We start from the raw sequence: 24,695 nt of genomic DNA, 5'->3' as shown, positions 1-24,695 counted from the left end.
ATATCTTGGCTTAATGGTATTATAAGTGCAATTACAAATAGATGGAAAAGTATGATCGAAGGTAGCTCTAAATTGGACAATACTGAAAATAAATTGGTACATAAAGATAAAAAGGAACCAAAATTCTATAAATTACTTTTTGGAAGATGACAAAGTATTAGCTTTATCTCCTCGTATACCATTGGAAATAGATTTGAATATGCAGATTGAAGATTGGAATACTATCTACTCCATGCTTTTTATCATAACCAGAAATTCGTTTTTACAAAATTTCTTTTTTAAGATTGTTCATAGGATTCTACCATGTAATTCATATTTATCGAAATGTAAATTAAAAGAAACTAAAGTATGACTACATTTTGTTCAAAAATTAGAGAAGATTTTTTTTCATATTTTTTAGAATGTAATGTTGTACAAATTTCTGGCTATCCATGATAGACTGGATTAGAAATTATGACATTTTCTTGCCTTTTAGCGCAAAAGAAGTAATTTTAGGTGTGTCTGAGGATTGTGCCAACAGTAAAACAGTAAATAATATTTTATTGCTACTTAAATACTATATTTACAAATGTAGATGTAAGATCATATTGCCCACAAAATATGGTGGGATAGAATATTTAAAATTTTGGACCAATACAGAAAAATATTCTGTTTGTTTTTCAACCCCTGCACAAAAAGTAAAAATGGATCAGAAGTGGCAAGTTTTAGAAGTAGCTTTTGATTAACTAAATCAATTGTAATATATATATATCTTATTATATCATTATGACTTGATCGAACTTACAAGTGCTACTTATTTTGTGTCTAATACTGTAGTATGTAATTTCACATGTTTCATCATGAAAAATAAAGAAATTAAAAAAAAAAAAATCAAAAATCAACATGGCCTACAGCTATTTTACAGATATTTTTATTGTAAATTACATCAAAGTGGGTGAAATATTCAAAAGTTCAACCTCTATAGACTAATAAAATTGAGAATGGAAATGAGGGATGTGTCAAAGAGAGAACAACCCGACCAAAGAGCAAGAAACGGTCAAAGGCCACCAACGGGTCTTCAACACAGCGAGAAAATCCCGCACCCGGAGGCGGGCTTCTGCTGGCCCCTTAATAAAAATGTGTACTAGTTCAGTGAAAATGTATGACTTAGGAAAGTAATTCATGTAATAAGTTCAATCATTCTCTGAAGATGAACAAGTTTTAACCAGAAACTTAAGAACAGAGGTCACTATGATCTATATGAATAACCAAATCAACATGGCCGACAGCTACAATACTGATTTTTTTTTTTATCATAAATCACATCAAAGTGTGTGAAATATTTAAAAAGAATTAAACTCTATACGCTGAGCCTGTATGACTTACGACAGTAAATCATGTGCTTAGTACAATCATTCTCTGAAGATGAACAAGTTTTAACCAGAAAGTTAAGTACAAAGCCTGTATGTATAAATAATTGAATTAACATGGCCGACAGCTATAATACTGTTTTTTTTATTATTGTAAATAACATCAAAGTGGATGAAATATTAAAAAAATCAAACTCTACAGACTGAGCCTGTATGACTTAGGAAACTATTTCATCTGACAAATATTTTCTTTTTCTTTTAGAATGATAAAGTTTTAACCAAGAAATAAGACCGTGTTCCATTTCGTAATGTATCGTGTTGATCCAATTTTCCTCTTATAAAAGACTTAATTAAAACGTTAATCGTCACAATATTTCCACCTAAGAAATGCTACAAACTGAAAAGGAGAAAGTAAATAATATAAAAAATTAAAATATATAGTTTTTTACTTACATTATGCTTTTTTGAAATAATTGATGTAAAATAACAATCGTAGTAAGTCGGTTGCGATATTCTCTGAATGCATCGCGATCGTTGAATTTGATTTCGCAGACCACTTTTGAAGTTGCCTATCTCTGTGTATATATGTCTCTGATTATATTAACAACTGTTTAGACTCGGTGATGTAGAGCTTATTGACCTCTATATATCTCAAATCTCCTTATACTGAAATATAAGAAGATGTGGTATGATTGCCAATGAGACAACTCCTTATTTTTATACAGAAAGTAAAACTTTAGGCACAAATTAATTCTGTTTGGTTCCGGGGTGTCCTGCGGTTAAAAATTGATAAACACATATAAACACTGCAATAATGTATCAATAAACCTTTTTCAGCGATCTACTGAGTCGATTAACATTTAAAGATTATTGTTAAATTTTAAGGTATATTATTAAGATTCTTAAATATTCAGATTCTATTGGGTTTCGTAATTAACTTCACTGTTGTCTGTGTGTAATACATATACGGGAAATTAGCCATACCCTTTTTATAGACAAAAAAGGAATCGTAACAACTGAAACGCGTTTATAGACACGAATATTTATCAATTTTTTTTTTTAACAGGCAAAATGAAATAGATATATCAAGAGGCAATCAAAATTAATAGTATAGGAGTAACAACGTTATGACCATAAATTACCAAAAAAAAAAAAAAAAACTCGCATAGAGAGACAACGGTTCACAAAACTAATTTTAAAACTAAAACTTCGAAACTAGAACTTCATCAAATACAGCAGCGGACTCGGGTGATCCGGAAGGGTAAGAAATCCACAAGTGACAACCGTCTTGCTGCTCATGGCTTGTCGCATTCGGTGAAAAGTGAAGATGTGAATTTGCTGAAGACAAATTGAACATAACTAGTGTATGGTCATCTGTTTCACAAATAAAGATGTTCATTTCTTTTCTGTTTATTCTTTACATATTATAATAGACAAGTTTGACTCTCAAAGATCAAAGTTATTGATTGCACGTGGTTGCATATCAAGGAGAATTCGACGGCGATGTTTTGATTTATGAAAGTATTAATTACAAAGAACGCATGTCGTTCATATAGACGCTGACTATACATTCCAATAATTCCAATTCCAAAAAATCATTTAGAAACTAAGGTTCCAACTCCCTCAGGCAAAGTTAACTTAGGGAGCTACCATTTGATTTTTATGGGGAGGGGGGATGAAAAATTTGGTCCTGCATTTTTTTTAGTTGTAATCTCTGTCCTGACTTTTTATTTTTTTGTCAAGTTGCTCATCCTGCCTTTTTTTTACTCAAAACTCCTGTCCTGCCTTTTTTCAAATTTCATCCTAGCCCCCCCCCCCTAAAAATCAAATGGTAGCTCCCTTAAATGAACTTGGCGATTTTTTAATGTCCTATTTGGTTTGAACATTCCCGATGAAGGTAAATCTCGAAAAGTCCTTCGGGGGGCACGAAAATCAAGACTTAGTGTTATTTCGTTCAAATGTTTATTGTACATTTTGAGTACGTTTTGTCTAAAGATCACAGTATATATATTTGGTTGTTATGATGAACACTCATTTTGCATTTATTTATTTCATAACACACATTTTTTTGTTCTTGATCAGAAAATGTAAGTAACACAATCGGTAACAATTTGTCTTAATTAAAGTTTTTAGTATATTAAGGTCAATGACAACTGTGTCAATACAATACATTTAAAACAGTCTACTCCAAATTTCATAGTGTATTCAGAGCAAGGCAGATACCCCATTACTGTGTCTGTAAAGTTGCGAATAAAAAATTTCTGGAGTAGACTCCTTAATGGAAAAGAAGGTAAAATTTGTGTTGTATTATAGAAACTTATGTTTTTATATTATAATGATTTAACGGAACAGAAATTAAGTGGATATCATATATAAAAGATAATTTTCATAATTATGGTATGTATAATATATGGAATGCACAGTTTTCTGATAAATGGGTGTTAAAAAGTATTGAGCAAAAACTCAAAGACCAGTTTCAAAAAGAATGATTTGCTTTTGTTGCAGAATCGCCCAAAACTATTATATGTTATCCTATTTTTAAAAACAATTTACAATTTGAAAAACATTTTTCATTTCACCTTATAATTTCATTTATACATTGTGAAAATATAGATGTGGTACATGTAGTCACCATCTGCCATTTGAGTCTGGAAGGTGGCAGGGTTTACCGAGAGAAGACAAAGTCTGCAAACTCTGTGACTCAAACGACATCGGTGACGAGTACCATTCCATTATGAATTGTAGAACATTTGAGTTAGAAAGAAAAATTTGTTTACAACTGTACTGTTGGTCAAACCCTAATATCTATAAATTTGATCAACTGTTTAACCCATCAAATATTGTAATATTAGAAAAATTATGTAAATTTATCAAAGTTATAAATGTGATAGTCAGTCCTCCAAGTTAATTTCATTGTATTGATACACATGCATGTAATAATTGTACCTTATAGTTATGTTTTCATATACGTTCTCCATAACTATATAATTGTAGTTTTATGAGAAAAAAGTATAAATTATACGTAAATACAATGTCATTTTAAATTCTAATTAGATTGTTCTAATTAAAGAGGGTATAGAAATTAAGAACATATTAAGATCAGAACCAGGCATTGTTCGTTGGTTGTGTCACGGGCCTCGGGAGTAAAATGCGATTATAATTAAAAACAAACTTATGCATTTTGATTCCAAAACATAGGACTAATCCAAAATGAAATTTGTAGACTTTCAAGACAAAGGTGTATTTCTGGCTTTTGAGTAAGCTTAGTATAAGTAGACATAAGAAGATGTGGTATGAGTGCCAATGAGACAACTCTCCATCCAAGTCACAATTTGTAAAAGTAAACCATTATATGTCAAAGTACGGCCTTCAATACGGAGCCTTGGCTCACACCGAACAGCAATTGTCTATTCTAATTTTAGTTTTGAATATGATTATGTAATGAAATCATGAATGAATCTCTTCCAAGTATAGCATACGCAGAAAAACAACTTTCAAGTACAAAATTTAATGTAGTTTACAAAATGACATCTCATATATTTGATGAACACATGTGAAAACTATTAAATCCTATGGAGCAGAGAAAAAGGTTACATTATTACATTATTACATATACATACATTCAGGTAAACATAATTACAAATTCAAACAAAAACAGAACAATTATTTAGCACGTATGCAGCCAAATATGGAACTTAAGTATTTGGCTATACTTTGTTCACAAATATAGTTCAATGCGATGAAATCTAGAGGAAATGGAAAGAACTAACTGACAAGAGTTACGAATAAAATAATAAAAAATGTAAGTATTTGATTATATTTTATTTCATCGGCCTTTAACCAAATGAATGAAGTAAAATACATTTTAATTTTTTTCAAACTTAGAGGATAATGTCTTGTATTGTTTCTGTTCAGATTGGATACTTATACATGGATATTTTAGGTATTTGGACTCCTAATTATATATGATCGCATAACTCCACACATCTAACGTTTTATAATTACTGAATGGTGTCATAACAAAGACAGCGACATCTTCGTTTTTAATTAAAATACTGGTCCTTTTTAACAACTTGCATTAATTTTTATCGAAAGAAACAAAAATAATTTACAATGTCATGTTAAATGAATTAAAATCATATTTGGTGGGGAGGGAGTGGTGGAGGGGTAAACGACATTTGGTTATTTTGATTTTCGATATTCAACAATTAAATATCTGTATTTTCAAAGCCATGCCGATATTCAACTTTTCATTCAATTTTCAACTTTTGCCCAAAACCTTTGAAATATATAATTGAAATTCATCTGGTATTCAGTTTGGTTTTTAATATTCAACATTTAGATTTTCATATTGTCATTCATAAACGTGAAATTTTTATGTACGTGTCACGCTTGCAACTACATCTACATGGGCTCATTTATACATCTACAAGTTTCTGGATGAGTAGATTCTAACGTCCCGTGGCAAATATTTCATTATTTTCACCACAAACTCATGTTAATATGATATGAACTTTATTTCGTACCAGACCGATACGTTCAGTTCGACATATTACATACAAATGTCCAATGTATATAACAATCCGAAGTATGGTATATAATCCCATTCTTATTCATTATTCTGACTCCGTGTCGATGAGTTTTTATACTTCCTTAATGCCGCGCATAAAGAGGAGAAGTAGCAAATAGTGATTTTAAAGTATTTTTTTAGACTCAAATCCCTGAACTACTCAAAATAGTCGCTTGAATATTCATAGATACAACACTGTATTTGTATTGGAATCTCATATATGATAAAACAAATGCTTTCTTTGATAATAAAAATAATGTAATAACTAACTTATTCAACATTTTTAAATTGTTTTTTTTTTTAATAACTTAAATACCTTTCGTTCGTTAAACATAACTAACATGGCTTTAATATTCTATATTTGAGTAAACTCTGAATTAAAACTACTTATAAAAGAAACTATATACAATGCATATTTTCACAAATTTAACTGGTTAATTACTTATCGTTCTTTTATAAAACAAAAATGAAATCAAAATATGTCAAAATCAACAGATATTATTATGGAATATCAACTCCATGTCACCGATCGTCGTTGCGGCGAATCAGCTACTTTCTTAGAGGCTTAAGATCTTTAAGTGAATCTAAAAACATCAAATTCAGCTTTAGAAAACGAATATTTTCTTCGGGTAATAAATAAACTTTAAACAAGACTTAAAAAATTGAAAACAACACGTTTAATAATTTCATGCGTCCGAAGCGAAGCGCTTTTCTGGATTTACCTTCATCAGGAACGCTCAATACCAAAAATTTGAAATCCGAGGGATGTATAAGTTAAAGTTTCACCGTTTTTAATAATGTAGGAAATATATCAACCGTTATTTATTGCTCCATTGATTAATAGTAAATACTAACCAGGCGATATATTTCTGTGTATGAAATGTGTTTTTAATGTAAAGAAATTAACAGGAAAACCTATTTTCAATTTTTATATATTACGAAACTAAACAAACTTGAGGAAAGTTTTACTTTCATCTTTTTTTTTTTTACATTAAGGTAAAAAGGAATGTGAACACTAGATATTATATAAACCTGTCTAACATTTATAATGTTTATTTTGAAAACATTGTATTTTTCATTCAAGCATCTACACGGTTTGTGTTAATAATTTTATGAACATTTTTACAGAGAAAAAAGTAAAGTAACAAAAATACCGAATTCCAATGCAAGGAAAATTCCAAACGGAAAGTCCCTTATCAAATTGCAAAATCAAAAGCTCAAACAAATTAAACGAATGGGAAACTACTGTAATATTCCTGGCTTGTACAGGCATTTCCTTATGTAGAAAATGGTGGATTAAACCTTGTTTTATAGCTAGCCAAACCTCTCACGTGTATGACAGTCGCATAGAATTCCATTATATTGACAACAATGTGTGAGCAAAACAAACAGACATAATAGGTGAACTGACACATGAACGTGGACTTGATTTGTTGTAATAATAAGAGAATAAAATGTATGTTTCATATGATACGAGTATTATCTTTCTAGATTTGACATTAATCGTCCAGTATGACTCGAACATGATATACATGTACAACCTATTATCTTTTAAATTTAATAGGGATAAAACGATCTGATACACTTTAAAAACTGCGTACATTTAATAAAAGTTTCATTTATTTAATAGAACTGATCTCTGTAGCGTTTAAACTAAATTGCAGATAAAGAAGTTATTTTGGATTTGAACTTTAAGCGGGCCGGACATGGGGTACCAAAGACTACACTACAGTATTTTAATACTTGTCTTCTTGTTTATGCAGACAGTTTATGTGCAAACTCAGGTAAATACTTTTTTTTACTTAACACATTCATAAAGGATATTTTTTTTTAAAATTTATACGAAGGTTAATAAATTAAAAAAAAAAAATGAAACTGTGCTAAATTTGAAATAGACTAAGTGCAAAAACTTTGAAAAAAATTGTAGCTGTGCAAAAACTTTGACAAATTACAAATGCGTTGTGTTTGTGTTATTTTCATTTTTTAAAACTTTCTGTTGTCAGTTATAGTCAGACATCCATTATCAAATTAATGTACATATGCAGTGGGGACAAAATATCGTACTATGTTAGGCATCCGGCATTTCTCTTGAACATGCAAGACCATATGAGGCTGGTTGTGTTCATTTCCCGCAATCCTAACAAATTATACGAAAACTACTATTTTTTCTTATTATTAAACGATTAAATGGACTTTATTAATTAAAAATGAACACTTTTTCATAGCTGATAACGATGACTCAAATTTGGTTTGTTTAATCAATTTGTCGAAATTTTATACACAATATATCTGTAATAATTCCATAACGATTTTTACAATTTCGTTATAAAGTAATTTGACTAACTGCATGAAAATAAATATTTGTACATATTTTTGTGCATGGAAGAGAAATTTTATTTTATTTTACTTGGGGAACAGTTAATAATGCAATGCGTCTGATTGATGATTTTAAATATCAAATTCTTGATCTCTTTATCATTCTATACTTTTGGTTTGAAGATATGTTTACAAAACACTGCGGAAAATTTAGATCAAAGGAGAATGGTCAATTAACTCATTAGACGTGAAAATAAGTTAACGTTTACAACATGATATGCAATAGCTTTAACAAATTAAAGCATTCACCATAAAACAAATCTGTTATACAATTTGAGTTTGATTAGAGGTCTATTTCGGGGATATTGAAAAAGAGAAAATGTAGGATAGTTTTATATATTTGTCTTTTGCATGACTCTTACTTGGAAAATATTTTTTTCTAGGAGTTATGCCCCTTTGAACTTAGAATTTTGGCCTTACTTTACCACTGCAACAGTTTGTCATCTCAACTCTTCTGAAACCACACAACAGAATTTCACGAAACTTTATAGATAGCTAGGACATAGTTTGTAAATGTGCATATCGACAGGAAATTATGATTCGATTTTTTTTCTAGAAGTTATGCCCCTTTGAACTTTCAATTTTTGCCTGAATATACTACTGCAACAGTTTGTCATTGCAACTCCTCTGAAACCACACAACAGAATTTCATGAACCGTTGTATATAGTTCTGACATATGTAGATGTGCATATATACAGGAAATTATGATTGATTTTTTTTGTAGGAGTTATGCCCCTTTGAACTTTCAAATTTGGTCTAAATATACTACTGCAACAGTTTGTCATCACAACTCCTCTGAAACCACACAACAAAATTTCATGAAACTTTGTAAATAATAAGAACATTATATGTAGATGTGCATATCCACAAGAAATTTTTATCAGTTGATTTTTTGTAGGAGTTATGAGTCTTTTAACTTAGGAATCTGGTGAGATTATGTTTGCCAAGTGACAATATTGGGGCGCTGGGTATGTGAGCGTGCTCACAAAGGTTCTTTAATTTTAAAAGTGTGATCGGTATGCTCCCTTAGATATTTAAAATTGAAAATTAATGAAATCCTAGCAATTAGATTCAAAGATTCGACATCAGTGTCATTGAAACTTGTTCACTGCATTAAAAATGATATTGTTTCCCTCACATACATGTACATGTACCAACGATAGAAAAAGACCCAAACACCATTTACAACTATACCCTTCCCTCGCCCCTATAAACAACACAATAAGAAACGTGATCTAACGAGAATAAGGGAAGAGATGCACATGTAATATCTTTACAATATGAATGAAAGGATAAATTATAGAGGGTCAATGCTATTCAGACACAAAGCAAGAACCCAATACGCACCGATTATCAGGTTTTCTGCATCCATATTCAGAACGAGAACAAATTAAAAATCAATGCAAAAAGTTGACCAATTGAGTTATTTGGAATGCCACTAGAAAATAAGATAATTGGAAGTTCAATTATAGATAAAAAAAAAATCCGATTGTTGCAACACAATCGCTGAAAAATATTTGCAATTCAAGTTAATAAAAGGAACCGCGAGAAAAAAAAAAATACTTAAAAAAAAATAGGAAATTGACATAAGAAAACTCAAATCTATTTTCTATCGTCCATGGTGTTGTGACATATCATTGATTTTCAACCCCCCCCTTTTTTTTTGTATCATCCGACTTTTTGTTTTATTTACACCATTCACTATTTTTGTATTTTTGAAACCAAATTTGATAAACAAAAGAAAAGTCAATTATTTCTTTCAGAGTGTCGTTTATGAAATAGATGTACATAATAAGTACTTTTTCTAATAAAATCTTTGAACATGATATAAAGTTTTATCAATTTTTATTTTTAAAGATTCTTATCGCTGTGCGTTTCTTTATTCTACATTGGCTAGAGGTATAGGGGGAGGGTTGAGATCTCACAAAACATGTTTAACCCCGCCGCATTTTTGCGCCTGTCCCAAGTCAGGAGCCTCTGGCCTTTGTTAGTCTTGTATGTTTTTTAATTTTAGTTCATTTATATGTTTTGGAGTTTAGTATGACGTCCATTTTCACTGAACTAGTACACATTTTTATATAGGGGCTAGCTGAGGACCACCTCCGGGTGCGGGATTTTTATCACTGCGTTAAAGACCCATTGGTGGCTTTCAGATGTTATCTGCTCTTTGGCCGGGTTGTTGTCTCTTTGACACATTCCCCATTCCATTCTCAATTTTCTTATCAATCATATAAAGAGTTGTTGTTGATAATATCATTAACCCGGTACAAAAATAACCGGTTATCAGTATTTTGTTTCTAAAAATATAATGGAATTTAAAAGAGGTTGCTACTCCAGAACGAGAAATGATTAATCTAAAACTTGTAATCTCCGACTATCTTTTAGACTTGCGTGTATTCTTAAAGAAAAAACTGTTATAAAAATTTCAAATTTCACCCTATATATAGCTATTTTGATATTTTTGAATCTTAAAGGCACTTTTATATAAAGCGCAAAATTAAGACATGACACTAAAATGCAGTTTGTCTTAGTTTAGTTCGTAATTATATAAGTGAATTTAGGATTAAAAAATCAAAGCATTACACTTACTAATGTTACATGTATTTAATGTCTCGGATTCCCAGTACAAAGGTTGGATACAAAAGAAAGTAAGCTAAACAATTAAATGACACACTAACATCGTGATTACAATAATACCTAGTAGCTTACTGTTGAAATAATTAGGTAGGGCCTGAGTACTCTTTAGATGACTTGAAAGTTTGGTTGTCAATATCTTTTGTTCGTATTTGCAGGACATTCGCACTTTTATACAAACCTTAAACTTTGATGTGTCACACCGATTTTCATTTCACGACGTTGTATATACCTGGTCATTTTGAACCAAGATAGATTTTTTGAAGTGGTTAAAATTATTTGCTTTGGGTCTCTGTTGCTGCTGTCGTCTTTAGCTGCGGCTTTCGAATGCCTTTCAAGGGTTTTTGCTAGATAATAGCGGTATACTATTACAGCTCTGTCGTGAGAATTATAGACTTTACACCAGGCAGATACCCAGTTAAAATTAAACAAAAGAAATGGAACTCTTTATCAGAGAAGGTAAAAAAGACAAGTTTGTATATTTGAATTGTTTACATCTGTTTCTATGAGCTACAATATATTTGTAAACTTATACATTATAGGCGATTTTTCACAAAACAGTCGATTGTGGTATGTACAAATACATGTGGATCTTTCTTGTGCATAAACAGTTACATTTCGCCGAAAAAAAAAATCCACAGAAAACTAATAGATTGATCTTTTGAAAGCATTAAGTTGCATCTCTGCCCCCGGCGACATTTTTTTGGAAAAAATCCTAAAACTGGGCAATAATTTCATCGAAGAGATAAAGTCGAGTACTTCTGTTTATGTTTAGGAGTGTTTGAGTTGACTATTCTGTCTTGAAAACATATAAAGGGTTGAGCGCTCATAAACATGTTTAACCCCGCCACATTCTTCGTGTGCCTGTCCCAAGTTAAGAGCCTGTAGTTCAGTGGTTGTTGTTGGTTCATGTCTGTCATATTTGTTTTTCGTAAATTGTTTTGATATAAATTAGGCCGTTAGTTTTCTCAATTGAATAGTTTCATATTTTTCATAGCAAGGTCTTTTATTGCCGAATATAAGGTATGGGTTTTTCTCATGTATGAAAGGCCGCACGGTTGCCTATACATATTTTGTAACTGCTTACGTCCACTTCATTTGAACTTTGGTGGATAGTTGTCTCATTGGCACAAATACCACATCTCCTTATTTTTATAAAGCATACATATTTGATACATCATCTCGCTTCAGATTCTGTTATTTCTATATATTTACGCTAACATTACAAATTCACAGTACTAAAAAATGAAATATATGGGTCAAGTGAAATACCTTTCTAATGGGTCATAACAACAGAGTAGGTGTATAGATATAAGAAGATGTTGTATGAGTGCCAATGAGACAACTCTCCATCCAAATCACAATTTATAAAAGTAAACCATTATAGGTCATAGTACGGTCTCAACACGGAGCTTTGGCTCACACCGCACAGTAAGCTATTAAAGGCCCCAAAAATTGTTCGAATAACAAATTTTTACTAAAAGTACTTGACGACAGAGTTTACAAGTGGATCTTTAAAATACATTACTTCAAAAAACTTCATTTTTTGTGTGTGCTATCTAGGGTTTTTAGTCGTCAACCTCTGAAAATCTTAATTCTGCCCTTCCATGAACTATCTATTTAGATTTTTTTTGTGTTTTTGAACTTTCGAAAATTTCCCATGACAACCGATCAGACAATAATTTCAGGTTGATTGAATGCATAAAAGTACATCAATTGATGTTCAATAGCTACATGTAGTAGATTTATTTGCCTTTTAAAATACAACTGGCTTAGAAGGATCGTAATGATGCTACAGTTTGTCGATAAATTTATCGGTTTTCAGGAGCTAAATTGACAGCACGTCATCCCTACAATGGCTTCCATTTTTACGATTGTAAAAAATAGGTGGCGTAATGGGGAGATAATTTTGACGAAGTAGAATCCTGACTTCCATGTATTCATCAATCTCAAATTGTAACAGTTTCGATGAACTTTATAATTAATGTACACAGATTTGTAACAATAAGGAAAAAAAAGACTACACTAAATGATGTATTGATTTCTTTATAAACGTAAATAGATACTACTTCCAAAAAGATATATTTCCCGTAGTCAAATGTATCATGATATTCAATACTAAGTATTATCTGTCATTTAGGTCATCTTGGGCTAGGAAATCCAATTTAGGTATAAGTATTCTTTTTCTTTGTACTGTATCTGCTTGTTGGTAGGATTCAATAGTCTCACATTGAAAACAAAAACCGCCGAAGAAATAATAATGTTTAAGGTGACCTTTTTAACTTAATTTGTCTTGTATCATTAATTTGTTTAAAAACTACCATTCATTTAGTTTGTTAAACAGAAATGTTGAACACAAATGATGGCAGTGTTTGAAGGGCTTTGATATGTTTTGGCCTGCAGACAGTTTTTAGTTTAAGTTGACGCAAAAGACATAAAAAAACAGACATATTTCTCTTTATTTTTTTCATTCAAGGAAATAATAATTTACAACACCGCCCTTCGATAAAGCAAAATCAAATAAAATTTATTGTCAACATTAATATTACTGTATCCATCATACAATATGATATAATGATTCTATAATATCTACAATACATAAGCATGGAAATGGGACGTTACGAGAAGAAACCTAAAAATCTTATCAACACCTTTTTAAATGTTGAAACTTTTCTGTACAAGGGGAGCTCAACAAGTTTGATAATTCAGCTGTTTCACCTATGCATGCAACAGGTGCGAGCCTTTAAAATGAACATCATATGCAAATATTGGACTGTTTACTGAGTCTCTATCAACTATTTATCAAACTTTTAATTTTAATTATTGGTTCATTTATTTCAATCGTTTTTGTTTCAGAATCCTTCAATACATTCTATGCATATTAAATCAGACATAACACATCGATTTGCTACGACGTTAGTTTCCAGCAAAGTTGTTAACAGTGTTGGGACACCAGTAGAGGCAAGTTTCCAAGCGGTGATACCAGATTCTGCTTTCATCATAGATTTCCTAATGTACGTTCTGTCATAGACATAATTATGTATATGGTATTAATTGGGGGTCATCATTTCTGAATTCGTTCAATTTGATGCCATTTTTTTAGCTCACCTGGCCCAAAGGGCCAAGTGAGCTTTTCTCATCACTTAGCGTCCGTCGTCGTCCGTTGGCGTCCGTCGTCGTCCGTCAGCGTCCGTCGTTGTCTGTTAACTTTTACAAAAATCTTCCTGCCTGAAACTACTGGGCCAAATTTAACCAAACTTAACCACAATTATCATTGGGGTATCTAGTTTAAAAAATGTTTCCATTGACCCTGCCTGCCAACCAACATGGCTGACATGGCAAAAAATAGAACATATGGGTAAAATACAACTTTTGTCTATTATTTTGAAACTGTTATGAATAGAGAAAATCTGAAGGTAGCAAAAATGTTCAGAATGTTGAGCTCTTCCAATTGTTTAAATACGTTAAAACTGTCAGACGACTTCTTATAGGAGTTATAGCCCTTAAATGACAAATTTTACCTTTTTTTTCATTTTGGCCTATTAACTTGAAGTTTATAATAGTTAGAGAGATACTTTAAATTGCAAAAATGATCAGCAAGACATGTCGAAATCGACAGTCGACTACTTGTTATAGTTATTGTCCTTTGATGACGATTTTTAACAACTTTTGGCGTTTTTGTCTTATACATTGTATCTTAAAAATTATAATAGATAGAAACTTCAATAAGCAAAAATGATCAACAAGACAAGATATACAATTACGACACTATGGAGGAAATCGTCCGACGACTCCTTATTGGAGTTATTGCCCTTTAATAACCATTTTTTTTTGCCTGTTGCCTTATATGATAAAAATTATAATAGATGATAGACACTTGTTAAAAATCACAAAAATGATCAGCAAGTCAAGATCTACTAACAAGTCAAATTTTGCCGATTAAGTTAGTAGACTATCACTCTTTATAGGAGTGATTGCCCTTAAATGAGGATTTGTTTTACCCTCTATTGTGTTTGAGCAAAAACTGAAGAAGATAGAGAGAAACTAAACAGACTAAATGATCATCAATACAAGACCAACAAAACATTCTCGTCTACAATGTTGGAGAGTGTCTTTTGTTGAATATGCACATAGACCAAGGTGAGCGACACAGGCTCTTTAGAACCCCTAGTTTCTATTCTTTAGTTTGTCTCAATTATTATCTATTCTTTTTTTCAGCACTCTATTCTCTGTTCTTTATTTTCTCGCCCATTTTTCTCCTGTCTTCGTTTTTGATGTATTAATCTCTGTTCTGTAACAGAATCAATACTTTCATATATTTTAAGAGTTTAATTGTTAGCACGAACAAATTGTTTACCCATGAATCAAGTTTGTATAGAATGAATATGTGCGAGACTCCCATTTGTCAAATGTGTTCATGCAAATCTGAGGAGTCCGTGGAACACTTCGTTCTCGAATGTTCTGAATATTCCCCTATACGAATTAATTATTTTGCCGATATAAATGAGTACCTAAGTCCTAACGTCACCGACTTTTGCTTCTCAGAGTTACCGTCCTACGAAAAAATAAACATACTGCTAGGTGAATATTTTTATAAGGTTGATCCAAATGTTTGTAAACATGTTGACACTTTTAGTAAAAATATGTTGAGTGAAATGTACACTTACAGGTCTTCGATTTTAGAAAATTAAGCTAACTGTGATTTGCGTGTGCAATTTAATTGATGTGATCTCTAAATGTTGAGATGTTATCTTAATATATAATGCTGTTATGTTTTACATGAAAGTTGACTTGTTTTAAAGAGAATAATATTTTTAACTATGATATTGTCCTATGTGTATTTAATTTCATTGTACATTATTCATTGTATATGCTCTTAGACGCACATTAATTTGAATATTGCTAGAAAGTGACAATATGATCCTTATTTGGATACTTAATATTTGTTCATCAAATTGGTAAGACTGATTATACAAATAAAAAGAGATTCAGTTGGAATTACTAGACTATTCATTTGGTTTTATTTTTTCTTCTCTTTTTTTTTTTTTTTTAGACTTGATGGGCCTCTAGTTTTTTCGTATTTTGTTTGTTTGACAAGTTTGGACCACCAGCACATAAATGTACTCTTGTATGTTTTTTTAATTTTAGTTCCTTTGTATGTTTTGGAGTTTAGTGTGACGTCCATTTACACTGAACCAGTACACAATTTTATTTAGGGGCCAGCTGAGAACCACCTCCGGGTGCGGGATTTTCTTGCTGCGTTGAAGACCCATTGGTTGCCTTCGGCTGTTATCTGCTCTTTGGTCGGGTTGTTGTCTCTTTGACATATTCCACATTTCCATTCTCAATTTTATTTGTATCTTAATTTATTTGTGTCTGGTACACGTATATCCCACAAAATGTAGACCATTCTATCTGGGTTTGTTTTCTTAAAGAATAACATTATTAAGAATGTAAACAATAAAACAAAAATTGTTTTGTAATTGTTGGTACATGTACATGTAGTAAGGAAATTATGCACATTATAAGATAAATCTAGAGCAAATGACTTTTAAAAGTCTGCCTACAAATTTTCACTAGATTATATAATGTACTTCCAAATTTACAAAAAATCTGAATAAGTAATACGTTCCAAACAAGAATATCAGTTTTTTGTTGAAAGGTTAATAGGGCAGTTAGTTGGACAGTTACCTAGTTTGCACTTTAAAAAGAACTGCGATAAATCTCAGATGCTTGAATAAGAGCTGTATCAGTTTCTTAAAAAAAAATAGGTCAGTAGAGTAAATATCGTCCAATATGACGTCATACTTATTTAAAGTAATATTCTACATCCATATATCTTTACTTTCTGTAACATAGATATATCTTGTCCTATATTTATTTGATCTTACTTTGTATATTATGAAGATATATTTATTTCTTGTACATGTGTAATATTTAATGACAATACTAGGACCAAAACCCTTTAAAAGAACCATTTAAAGGTGAGAGTGTTTGCCCATTGTGTCATTGAGATGAAGAACAACAATAGAGACACTGTTCGTTTGCTTTTGGTGCTTTCATTTATATGTAGAGTTTTTGTGTCATGAATTGAAACTCTATACCCTTTCTGTTCTATTAAGTGTTAAGTTAGGGTTGCTCCTTACTTTCATTTGCACATATATTTATAGATATGGCCTCACTTATGCACAATTCTTAGGTAAATATGAGCATTAATTAATAACTATTGTAAGCATAAAAGCTATTTCCAGTAATATATGTCCAGCCCTAGTGCATACAGATCTGACTATATCTTTCTTTGCAAAAGACAAAATTCAATATATACTGTTAGTTGATAATTCAAATTATATTTCTGTTTTAATAAGGTCATCAATATTTCATGAACCTGATCCTTTGAGAAGATTACAATCATTTAATGTAAAATGTATAACAGAAAACAAAATCCATGGTAAATTCAAAGAGTGGAAGTCCATAAAAACTGACAAAGTCAAACGGCATCAACGAGCGGAACGAGTGAAAAACAACCGTCATATTCCTGAATAGGTACAGGCATTTCCCGAAGAAAATAGGGGATTAAACCTAGTTTTATAGCTAGTTAAATTTCCAAATTGTATTACAGTTGTTGCGTTATATTGACAAAATTAGTACTGCCACTGTACAATGAGGGTATATTGGATAGGGACAGATATTTTGCCTTGCAACACAAGCCACCTACGGATTCCTCGAAGAAATTGTGCATTATACTTATAATAAATAGTTTGTTTTACTCTTTTTTGTCTTTCAGGGAAATAAATGGCCAGGTGTATCACGGAGAAATCAAGAAAAACGCGAGAGTGAAAGAAAAATATGATAGGGGGAAAAATAGTTGGCAAAATGCAAGACATGTGAAAGAAAAGTAAGTACATTCACGCATTTGTGTATAAAATATAGTTTTGATACTTATATAATGAGTCTGACACACAAATCTTGACGTATAAGTTTATAAGATAAACCGTTATATTGTGCTAAATGGCAGTCAGTTCTTCTTTAATATTATCAAAAGCTATTCACACTATGTGATTATTCACAATGATTGATATGCATATCTGATGAATATAATTTGTATATCAAATGACACTTTTGTAAAATTTCATATCGCAGGATATTAATAAATAGAATGAGTGTATATGCACTTAAAAGACAAAACCTAGGTTTACCTCCGATTTAAATTGTGTTTTTGTTTTGTCCGGGAATGTGCTTTTAATATTTTGAAATGATATTTTCACATTTCCGATCGTCTTTTTAATCTAACTTTAGAACCATCTTCAAGGACACAATGCTTTTGTTACATATTCAAAGTTATAAATAACTAGAATTGCTATTGCAAGCAATAGCGGATGTTACCCTTCCCCCATTGCCACTAAGCGGTAGCCATTTCACAAATTTCAAACAGTGAATGCACATAATTATATGCTTGGCTATACATCTTTCTGTAAATTTTCAGAACATTTGGAGCACTTTGAAATTTTACACATATTTGCAGTTTCCATGGCAACGGCGGCAATTTTGGAAATTCCAAAGTCAAAAGTCTCATCTACACTTGCCAGTTAACATACATAATAAGTTTCAGTAACGTTGGAGCATTTTGAAATTTTGGATACTTTTGCTGTTTCCATGGTAACGATGACCAATTCCAAAATTTAAATGACAGGTACCCCATTGGTACATGAGAGGGGACATACCATTAAAGTTTCACTTGGTTTGACCTACCATATTAAGAGAGGAAATGCTACTTAAAGGTTTTTAGAAGGGTTTTTAGAGCATTTTGACCTTTTTTGCATTGTTTCCATGGTAACGGCAGCCATTTTTGAAATTCCAACTCCAAATACCACATCTACAAATGTTGCATCATTACTGTGAAGTTTCATTAAGTTTAAAGCATTTTGAAATTTTTGATATTTTTGCTGAAGTTTTCATGGCAACATAGTAGTTCCGATCATTGTCAGAATCATCCAAAACCTGTATATAGTGGACAACTACAATGTATCAAAATTTGATAATTTTTTAAGTTTAAAACTTGGAGCTCTGTTTCGTTTCAAGTTTGAAAAACCTTTTGAAAACGCCCCTGATATAAAATAATCATGGAAAATTGACCTTGTTCCTAGATATAAGGGACTGTTTAAACCGTACTTCTGTCCAATTTATAATTGGTCTTTTTATAATTTTCGGCAGACATTTAATTGATAGTTATTTATGATGTTATCATTCACAGATTCAGATATACTAACAGATTTAGTTTTGATATAAACGTACCAGCTGAGAGTACAGCGACTTTTAATCTGACTTATCAAGAACTTCTAGAACGAGTCAATGGCAGATATCAACACAAAATATATGTCGATCCAGGACAGATTGTGGAAGATTTAAAGGTTGATGTGGCCATTTCGGAAGCAAGAAATATAACTAGAATTTTAGTGCCGCAACTACGAAATAACACAATATCTAATAAAAATGGTTTGTACACGTACAGAACAATTTTGCTTCAAGTAATTTCAAAAACTTGGAAATTAAAAAGATCAAAAGAAACAAAACAATATACAATGAACCTTAAACAATCAAAATGGCCAGTAAATAATATTACAGGAACAAGGGCATTAAAAATATAATCTGAATTAAACGTGAACACACACCAATATCGCCAAAGCCTTCTTTGTTTTAAATGTAAAATAAGGAGATGTGGTACGATTGCCATAGTCGAACAAGTCTTATACTACTATAACATTAATCTAAGATCATGAGGAAGTATAGGGTGTTTTGTATTAAACCATTCCCGACAGGAAGCGTTTGGCTATTTTTATGCTACACGTAATATTAGTACCGGTCAGTTACCCCTAATTAAACTGATACATAGATATTCCAAGAGTTTATGGTTGGATGCAATTCCTACAATTGAGGTCGGTATGGTGACCTCTTTGTTGTATGTCAATCTTTGTTTTAATTTTGTATTGTTGAGTAACTGTCACATTGACGTTTTAACGAAATATGTGTTTTTCTATATAGCTAGCTATTCGGTCTGAGCCAAGTACTTTAGGGAGCTACCATTTGATTTCTAGGAGGGGGGCCGGCAGGATGAAAAATTTTGTCCTGCATTTTTTTTTAGTTGTAATCTCTGTCCTGCCTTTTTATTTTTCACTCTATTCGGTCCTGCCTCGATTAGTTTATCCTGACTTTTTTTACATAAATTGTTATCCCCCCATACAAATCAAATGGTAGCTTCCTTATCCTATAATTGTTTACTTTTTACACAATGTGACTTGGATGGAGAGTTGTCTCATTGGCACTCATACCACATCTTCTTATTTATATTGTCAACAGCACATTACAATGAACATAAACAGTTGAACAACACTGCCTTGTGTACAAGTATGAATAGCATGAACATCAATGTAAATTCAAACAAATACAAACGACTTCTCTTTTTCAACATAATTTATGGCCTTGTATTATCACTATTTGTTTCTATTTACTACCTTATAGAGGACCCAGTCTCAGATGCCCGGAGAATTTTACACTTAAGTATAAGTTTGCATTTTGGACAGTGGAACATGTTTTAATTTTGCAATGATATTGTTTTTTTATCTGATAAAAGAGAGATAATTTAAATCGGAAACAAATTCCATCGCTCTTTGTTTTTCTAATGGTGATATGAACTCTATCAAAAAAGACAAATGTAAAGAAAAAAAAAAAAAAAAAAAGCAAAGTTTTCCTTTGTAATAAATTAGTCTTCTGTCGAGTGTTGATAATAAAGATTACACAATTAGAACTTATAGTATTAATAGTTCATTTATTTATGCAGAAGAAGAAAACGCCTTGGCTGTGATTGACCGACCAACACCAAAGTCGGCCACTATTCAATATGCCCCGACAGCCAATGATCAGAAGCAGGTTTCAGACCAGGGAATATCAGGGTTGTTTGTTGTCGATTATGATGTCCAGAGAAAATTTGACGCTGGTGAATTCATGGTAATAGCAAATATACTGCAACTTGGTTGAACTGTCTTTTTGTTTGCAAAATAATTTTTAATGATAAAAAATTCAATAGACTCAACATAGCTTAAAATGTTCAAATAGTTGTTTGAGAAAAGAAGATATTTTTGTGTTGATATATATTTTAATATCTTTTCTTTGTGCGTGAAAAACATGACCGACCACAGCGAAAGGTTACACCAGAACCTACATTGTTACAGTAAACTATAATTAACTTGTTGTGTGATCTTGTTACATTTTATATCTCTGCAAATGTCAAACAGTGATATAAACGAACTTGCATTGAAGTTAAAACACTGTTATATATAAGTCTTTTAATTACATAAAATCGTTAAGACAAACTTAAAGTGCAGTATCAAAATGTTTGAAAGAAAAACATTTGAAAAAAAAATCCCGTATTTTGTTCTTTTATATTTGTTAAGTGAATGTGTTATTTTTCTTATATGGTTTTATTGTATGTTAAATAAAAATGATAAAATAAAAATTAAGAAACAAAAGAATCCAAGGTTTACATAATCGTCGGGTATATTCACGCATTTTCCCCTTTATTTTCATAGGGTTCAGACGCTTATTTTAAACGCCCGTTATGTGAAACAATGTGTTTTATTTTGTTGTTTTATTTTTGTAGATTTCTGATGGATATTTCACGCATCTGTTTGCCCCTGAAAGCCTTATACCAATACCAAAAGATGTTCTGTTCATCCTAGATGTGAGTTCATCTATGTTTGGTACTGAAATACAACAACAAAATAACGCCATTGATACAGTTATACAAGACTTTCACAATTTTGACAGATTCAATATAATGGAATTCAGCACTAATGCAAAATTATGGCAGCCTGAAATTTTGAATGCAAGCAATGAAAATAAACAAAAAGCACGTCAGTATCTCAAAGAGATGCAAGCGAATGGATGTAAGTTAAATTACACAAAACATTTTTTTTTTCATATAAGTATAGGGGCAACATTAAACCCATTTCCATATCGACTATTTGTATGAATGTAAAACTAACACGTTGAACAACTATGTTGTCATTAGAAAAAAAGTTCAGTATGACGTTTTAGTGATATCTCTATCCGTGTAAACGTGTTTTTTTCTTTTTCACTCGCCAGCGACTGTATAATTGTGTTTCTATGATTGTTTACCATTGAAATCAGAATTAATTGGTGATTTTTCTATAATTTCATTTTACATTTATACGTCATTCTTGATTGTAAACACTTGAAAATGCCACACATAAATATTTCTTGCAATTTGTGTAAAGATTTTAACAGCAGAAACATTATTAATTTTGCAAAATGGATTGTTTAAAACTAAATCATTTCATATTGTCATATATTCATATATATTAATTTGTATGCAAGTAAATAAAACTGAGAATATACCAAACTAGCAATTAAAAATCATAATTCGAAACAAACCATACACATGTACAGTACAGGGAAAACGGTACTATTACATTTTCCCAGCATTAGGTTGGTCTTTTGTGTACCCAAGGCAGGTGAAGGAAGTCAACTTAGGAGCGCTGTGATTGGATGTTAGGGTACAATATATTTTTTTATTTATCTATGAATAACTGCAGTGTGTATATTTACAATATAAATTTTGAAACCTATTGAAATATTTTTTAGAGAATTATTCGAAAAGACTTCAAAAATTTCATAAATTTGGTGTAAAATGACGGTGGGCATGGATAACATTAACAAGCTCCATTGGAAGTTGGTCATGATACTATTTGGCTTCAATTTTCAAAACAGAATAATAAAGTACTAACACCACACATAACTGTTTTATCGGGGTTTTTATTATAAAAAGTGGTAAATTTAGAAAATGTTAGTATTGTCGCCTATGGCAGAATAAATAGTACCGTTTTCCCTATACTGAAGATAGCAAGGGAAATCAAAATCAATCAGACTTCAGTTAAAGTAAACTATTTTGAAGCTTTTGGTTAGTACATTTGATTTTTATCACAAAGAATAGAATTTTTTCACTGAGAACAATACTGTGTTGAGAGAAGTGCTGAGTCATCATAATAAGTCAAATTGATGGGTACTGATATAAAACTTTATTCTAGGATTTCAATATTAACTATATTGTATAAAATGCACCAAACTATAGTTCTTTTGTATTTGTTTTCACCTTTCGCAATGATTAATTCAATTGGAAACACCAGAATTCAAGTCGCGACAAATATTTTTAACTGAAATATTTGCCTTTTTTGCTGTGTAATTCCCTAAATGTATCACTTGGGTATTTCTGTAGACATAATCTATTCAAATGGGAAATTGTCTGGTTAAGTTTGTACTGTTTATGGAGTAAGGCAACATTTGGTCATACTAGAAGCATTTTCAGTGTTAAAATTGTCCATTTAAGGAAAAAAGAGGCCCACTTGAGGCTAAATTTAGATAGAATTTATACTCTCCTGTGTAAAGAATTGGTCATATTCTTGGCAATTCATGCAGCAAATATTTCAATAGTACTTCATTTTGTAGTTTCTATCTTTTATTATATCAGGCATATATAATTTTTCATTTTCTACTGTTTGAAAGGACTTTTGTTGGAAATTAATACTCCAAAGGGACATAATTCAGCTTTTTCATAGATTAATACAGGCAACAAAGGCAACTTTACAGCTGAGTATTTTGCATATTTAATGTTGAAAGTGTCTAATATCTTTGTTCTCATCATCTCAAGACAGAATAATGGATTTTATAACAAGCTCTGAAATTTTGAACCACAGTATGGCATATACTAAAGCATGGAATGGAGATTAGTATGAAAAATCTTGAGTTTGTGCTTATGTTGTAAATTTTAGATGAAATGAATACAAATTGAATGGAACTGTTATTTTTATCTGTTTAAATGGAACTGTTTATTATTCTTTTTAAATAAGATAAGATATGATTGGATACAGGTTGTTTATTAAGCCTTATCTGAAAGAAGTAGAGAAAGAGGTAAACCAGCATGTAGGGGTGGGGACATTAAATGATCCATGTTTCTTTAAGTAATGGGAACATACAAGTATTTATTATAGCCAAGGTTTTCACAATAACCCAGTATTGCATTAATGGTGTCAAAAGAATTCTTTATATCTTTATGTCACAGTATAGGGAAAACGGTACTATTACATTTTCCCAGCATTAGGTTGGTCTTTTGTGTACCCAAGGCAGGTGAAGGAAGTCAACTTAGGAGCGCTGTGATTGGATGTTAGGGTACAATATATTTTTTTATTTATCTATGAATAACTGCAGTGTGTATATTTACAATATAAATTTTGAAACCTATTGAAATATTTTTTAGAGAATTATTCGAAAAGACTTCAAAAATTTCATAAATTTGGTGTAAAATGACGGTGGGCATGGATAACATTAACAAGCTCCATTGGAAGTTGGTCATGATACTATTTGGCTTCAATTTTCAAAACAGAATAATAAAGTACTAACACCACACATAACTGTTTTATCGGGGTTTTTATTATAAAAAGTGGTAAATTTAGAAAATGTTAGTATTGTCGCCTATGGCAGAATAAATAGTACCGTTTTCCCTACACAGACAACACCTAGCTAAAAGATAAAACGAGAATCAATTAAACGACTTTGTTTTTATGCGCATTTAGAAAATAGAAAATACACACGAGTTACATGCATTTTGTGGGTTTTTTTTTTACCCCTAGATATCATTTGGTTGTCTTCTCATTGGGTTGCTGTCCCATTGACGCATACCACACAAAGCAGGTAT

The 24,695-nt window shown here is 31.2% G+C and overlaps 1 protein-coding gene across 1 annotated transcript in view; it reads left to right on the top strand.

Moving 5' to 3' along the window:
* Window positions 1-4,987: 4,987 nt before the first annotated feature.
* LOC127700033 (inter-alpha-trypsin inhibitor heavy chain H3-like) overlaps window positions 4,988-24,695 on the top strand; it is a 47,396-nt gene continuing 27,688 nt past the window's right edge. Inside the window, exons 1-7 of the mRNA XM_052203480.1 lie at window positions 4,988-5,151; window positions 7,584-7,703; window positions 13,787-13,944; window positions 17,715-17,825; window positions 19,182-19,423; window positions 20,766-20,932; window positions 21,585-21,870. Of these exons, the coding sequence (XP_052059440.1) occupies window positions 7,626-7,703; window positions 13,787-13,944; window positions 17,715-17,825; window positions 19,182-19,423; window positions 20,766-20,932; window positions 21,585-21,870 (1,042 nt within the window). The 5' untranslated portion in view covers window positions 4,988-5,151; window positions 7,584-7,625. The remainder of the gene's footprint in view (window positions 5,152-7,583; window positions 7,704-13,786; window positions 13,945-17,714; window positions 17,826-19,181; window positions 19,424-20,765; window positions 20,933-21,584; window positions 21,871-24,695) is intronic.

This window comes from Mytilus californianus, unplaced genomic scaffold (genome assembly GCF_021869535.1).
Source record: "Mytilus californianus isolate M0D057914Y unplaced genomic scaffold, xbMytCali1.0.p SCAF_47, whole genome shotgun sequence".
Classification (NCBI taxonomy): domain Eukaryota; kingdom Metazoa; phylum Mollusca; class Bivalvia; order Mytilida; family Mytilidae; genus Mytilus; species Mytilus californianus.
The sequence above is the reverse complement of the archived record's forward strand: the minus strand, read 5'-3'. Positions and strand labels throughout refer to the sequence as shown.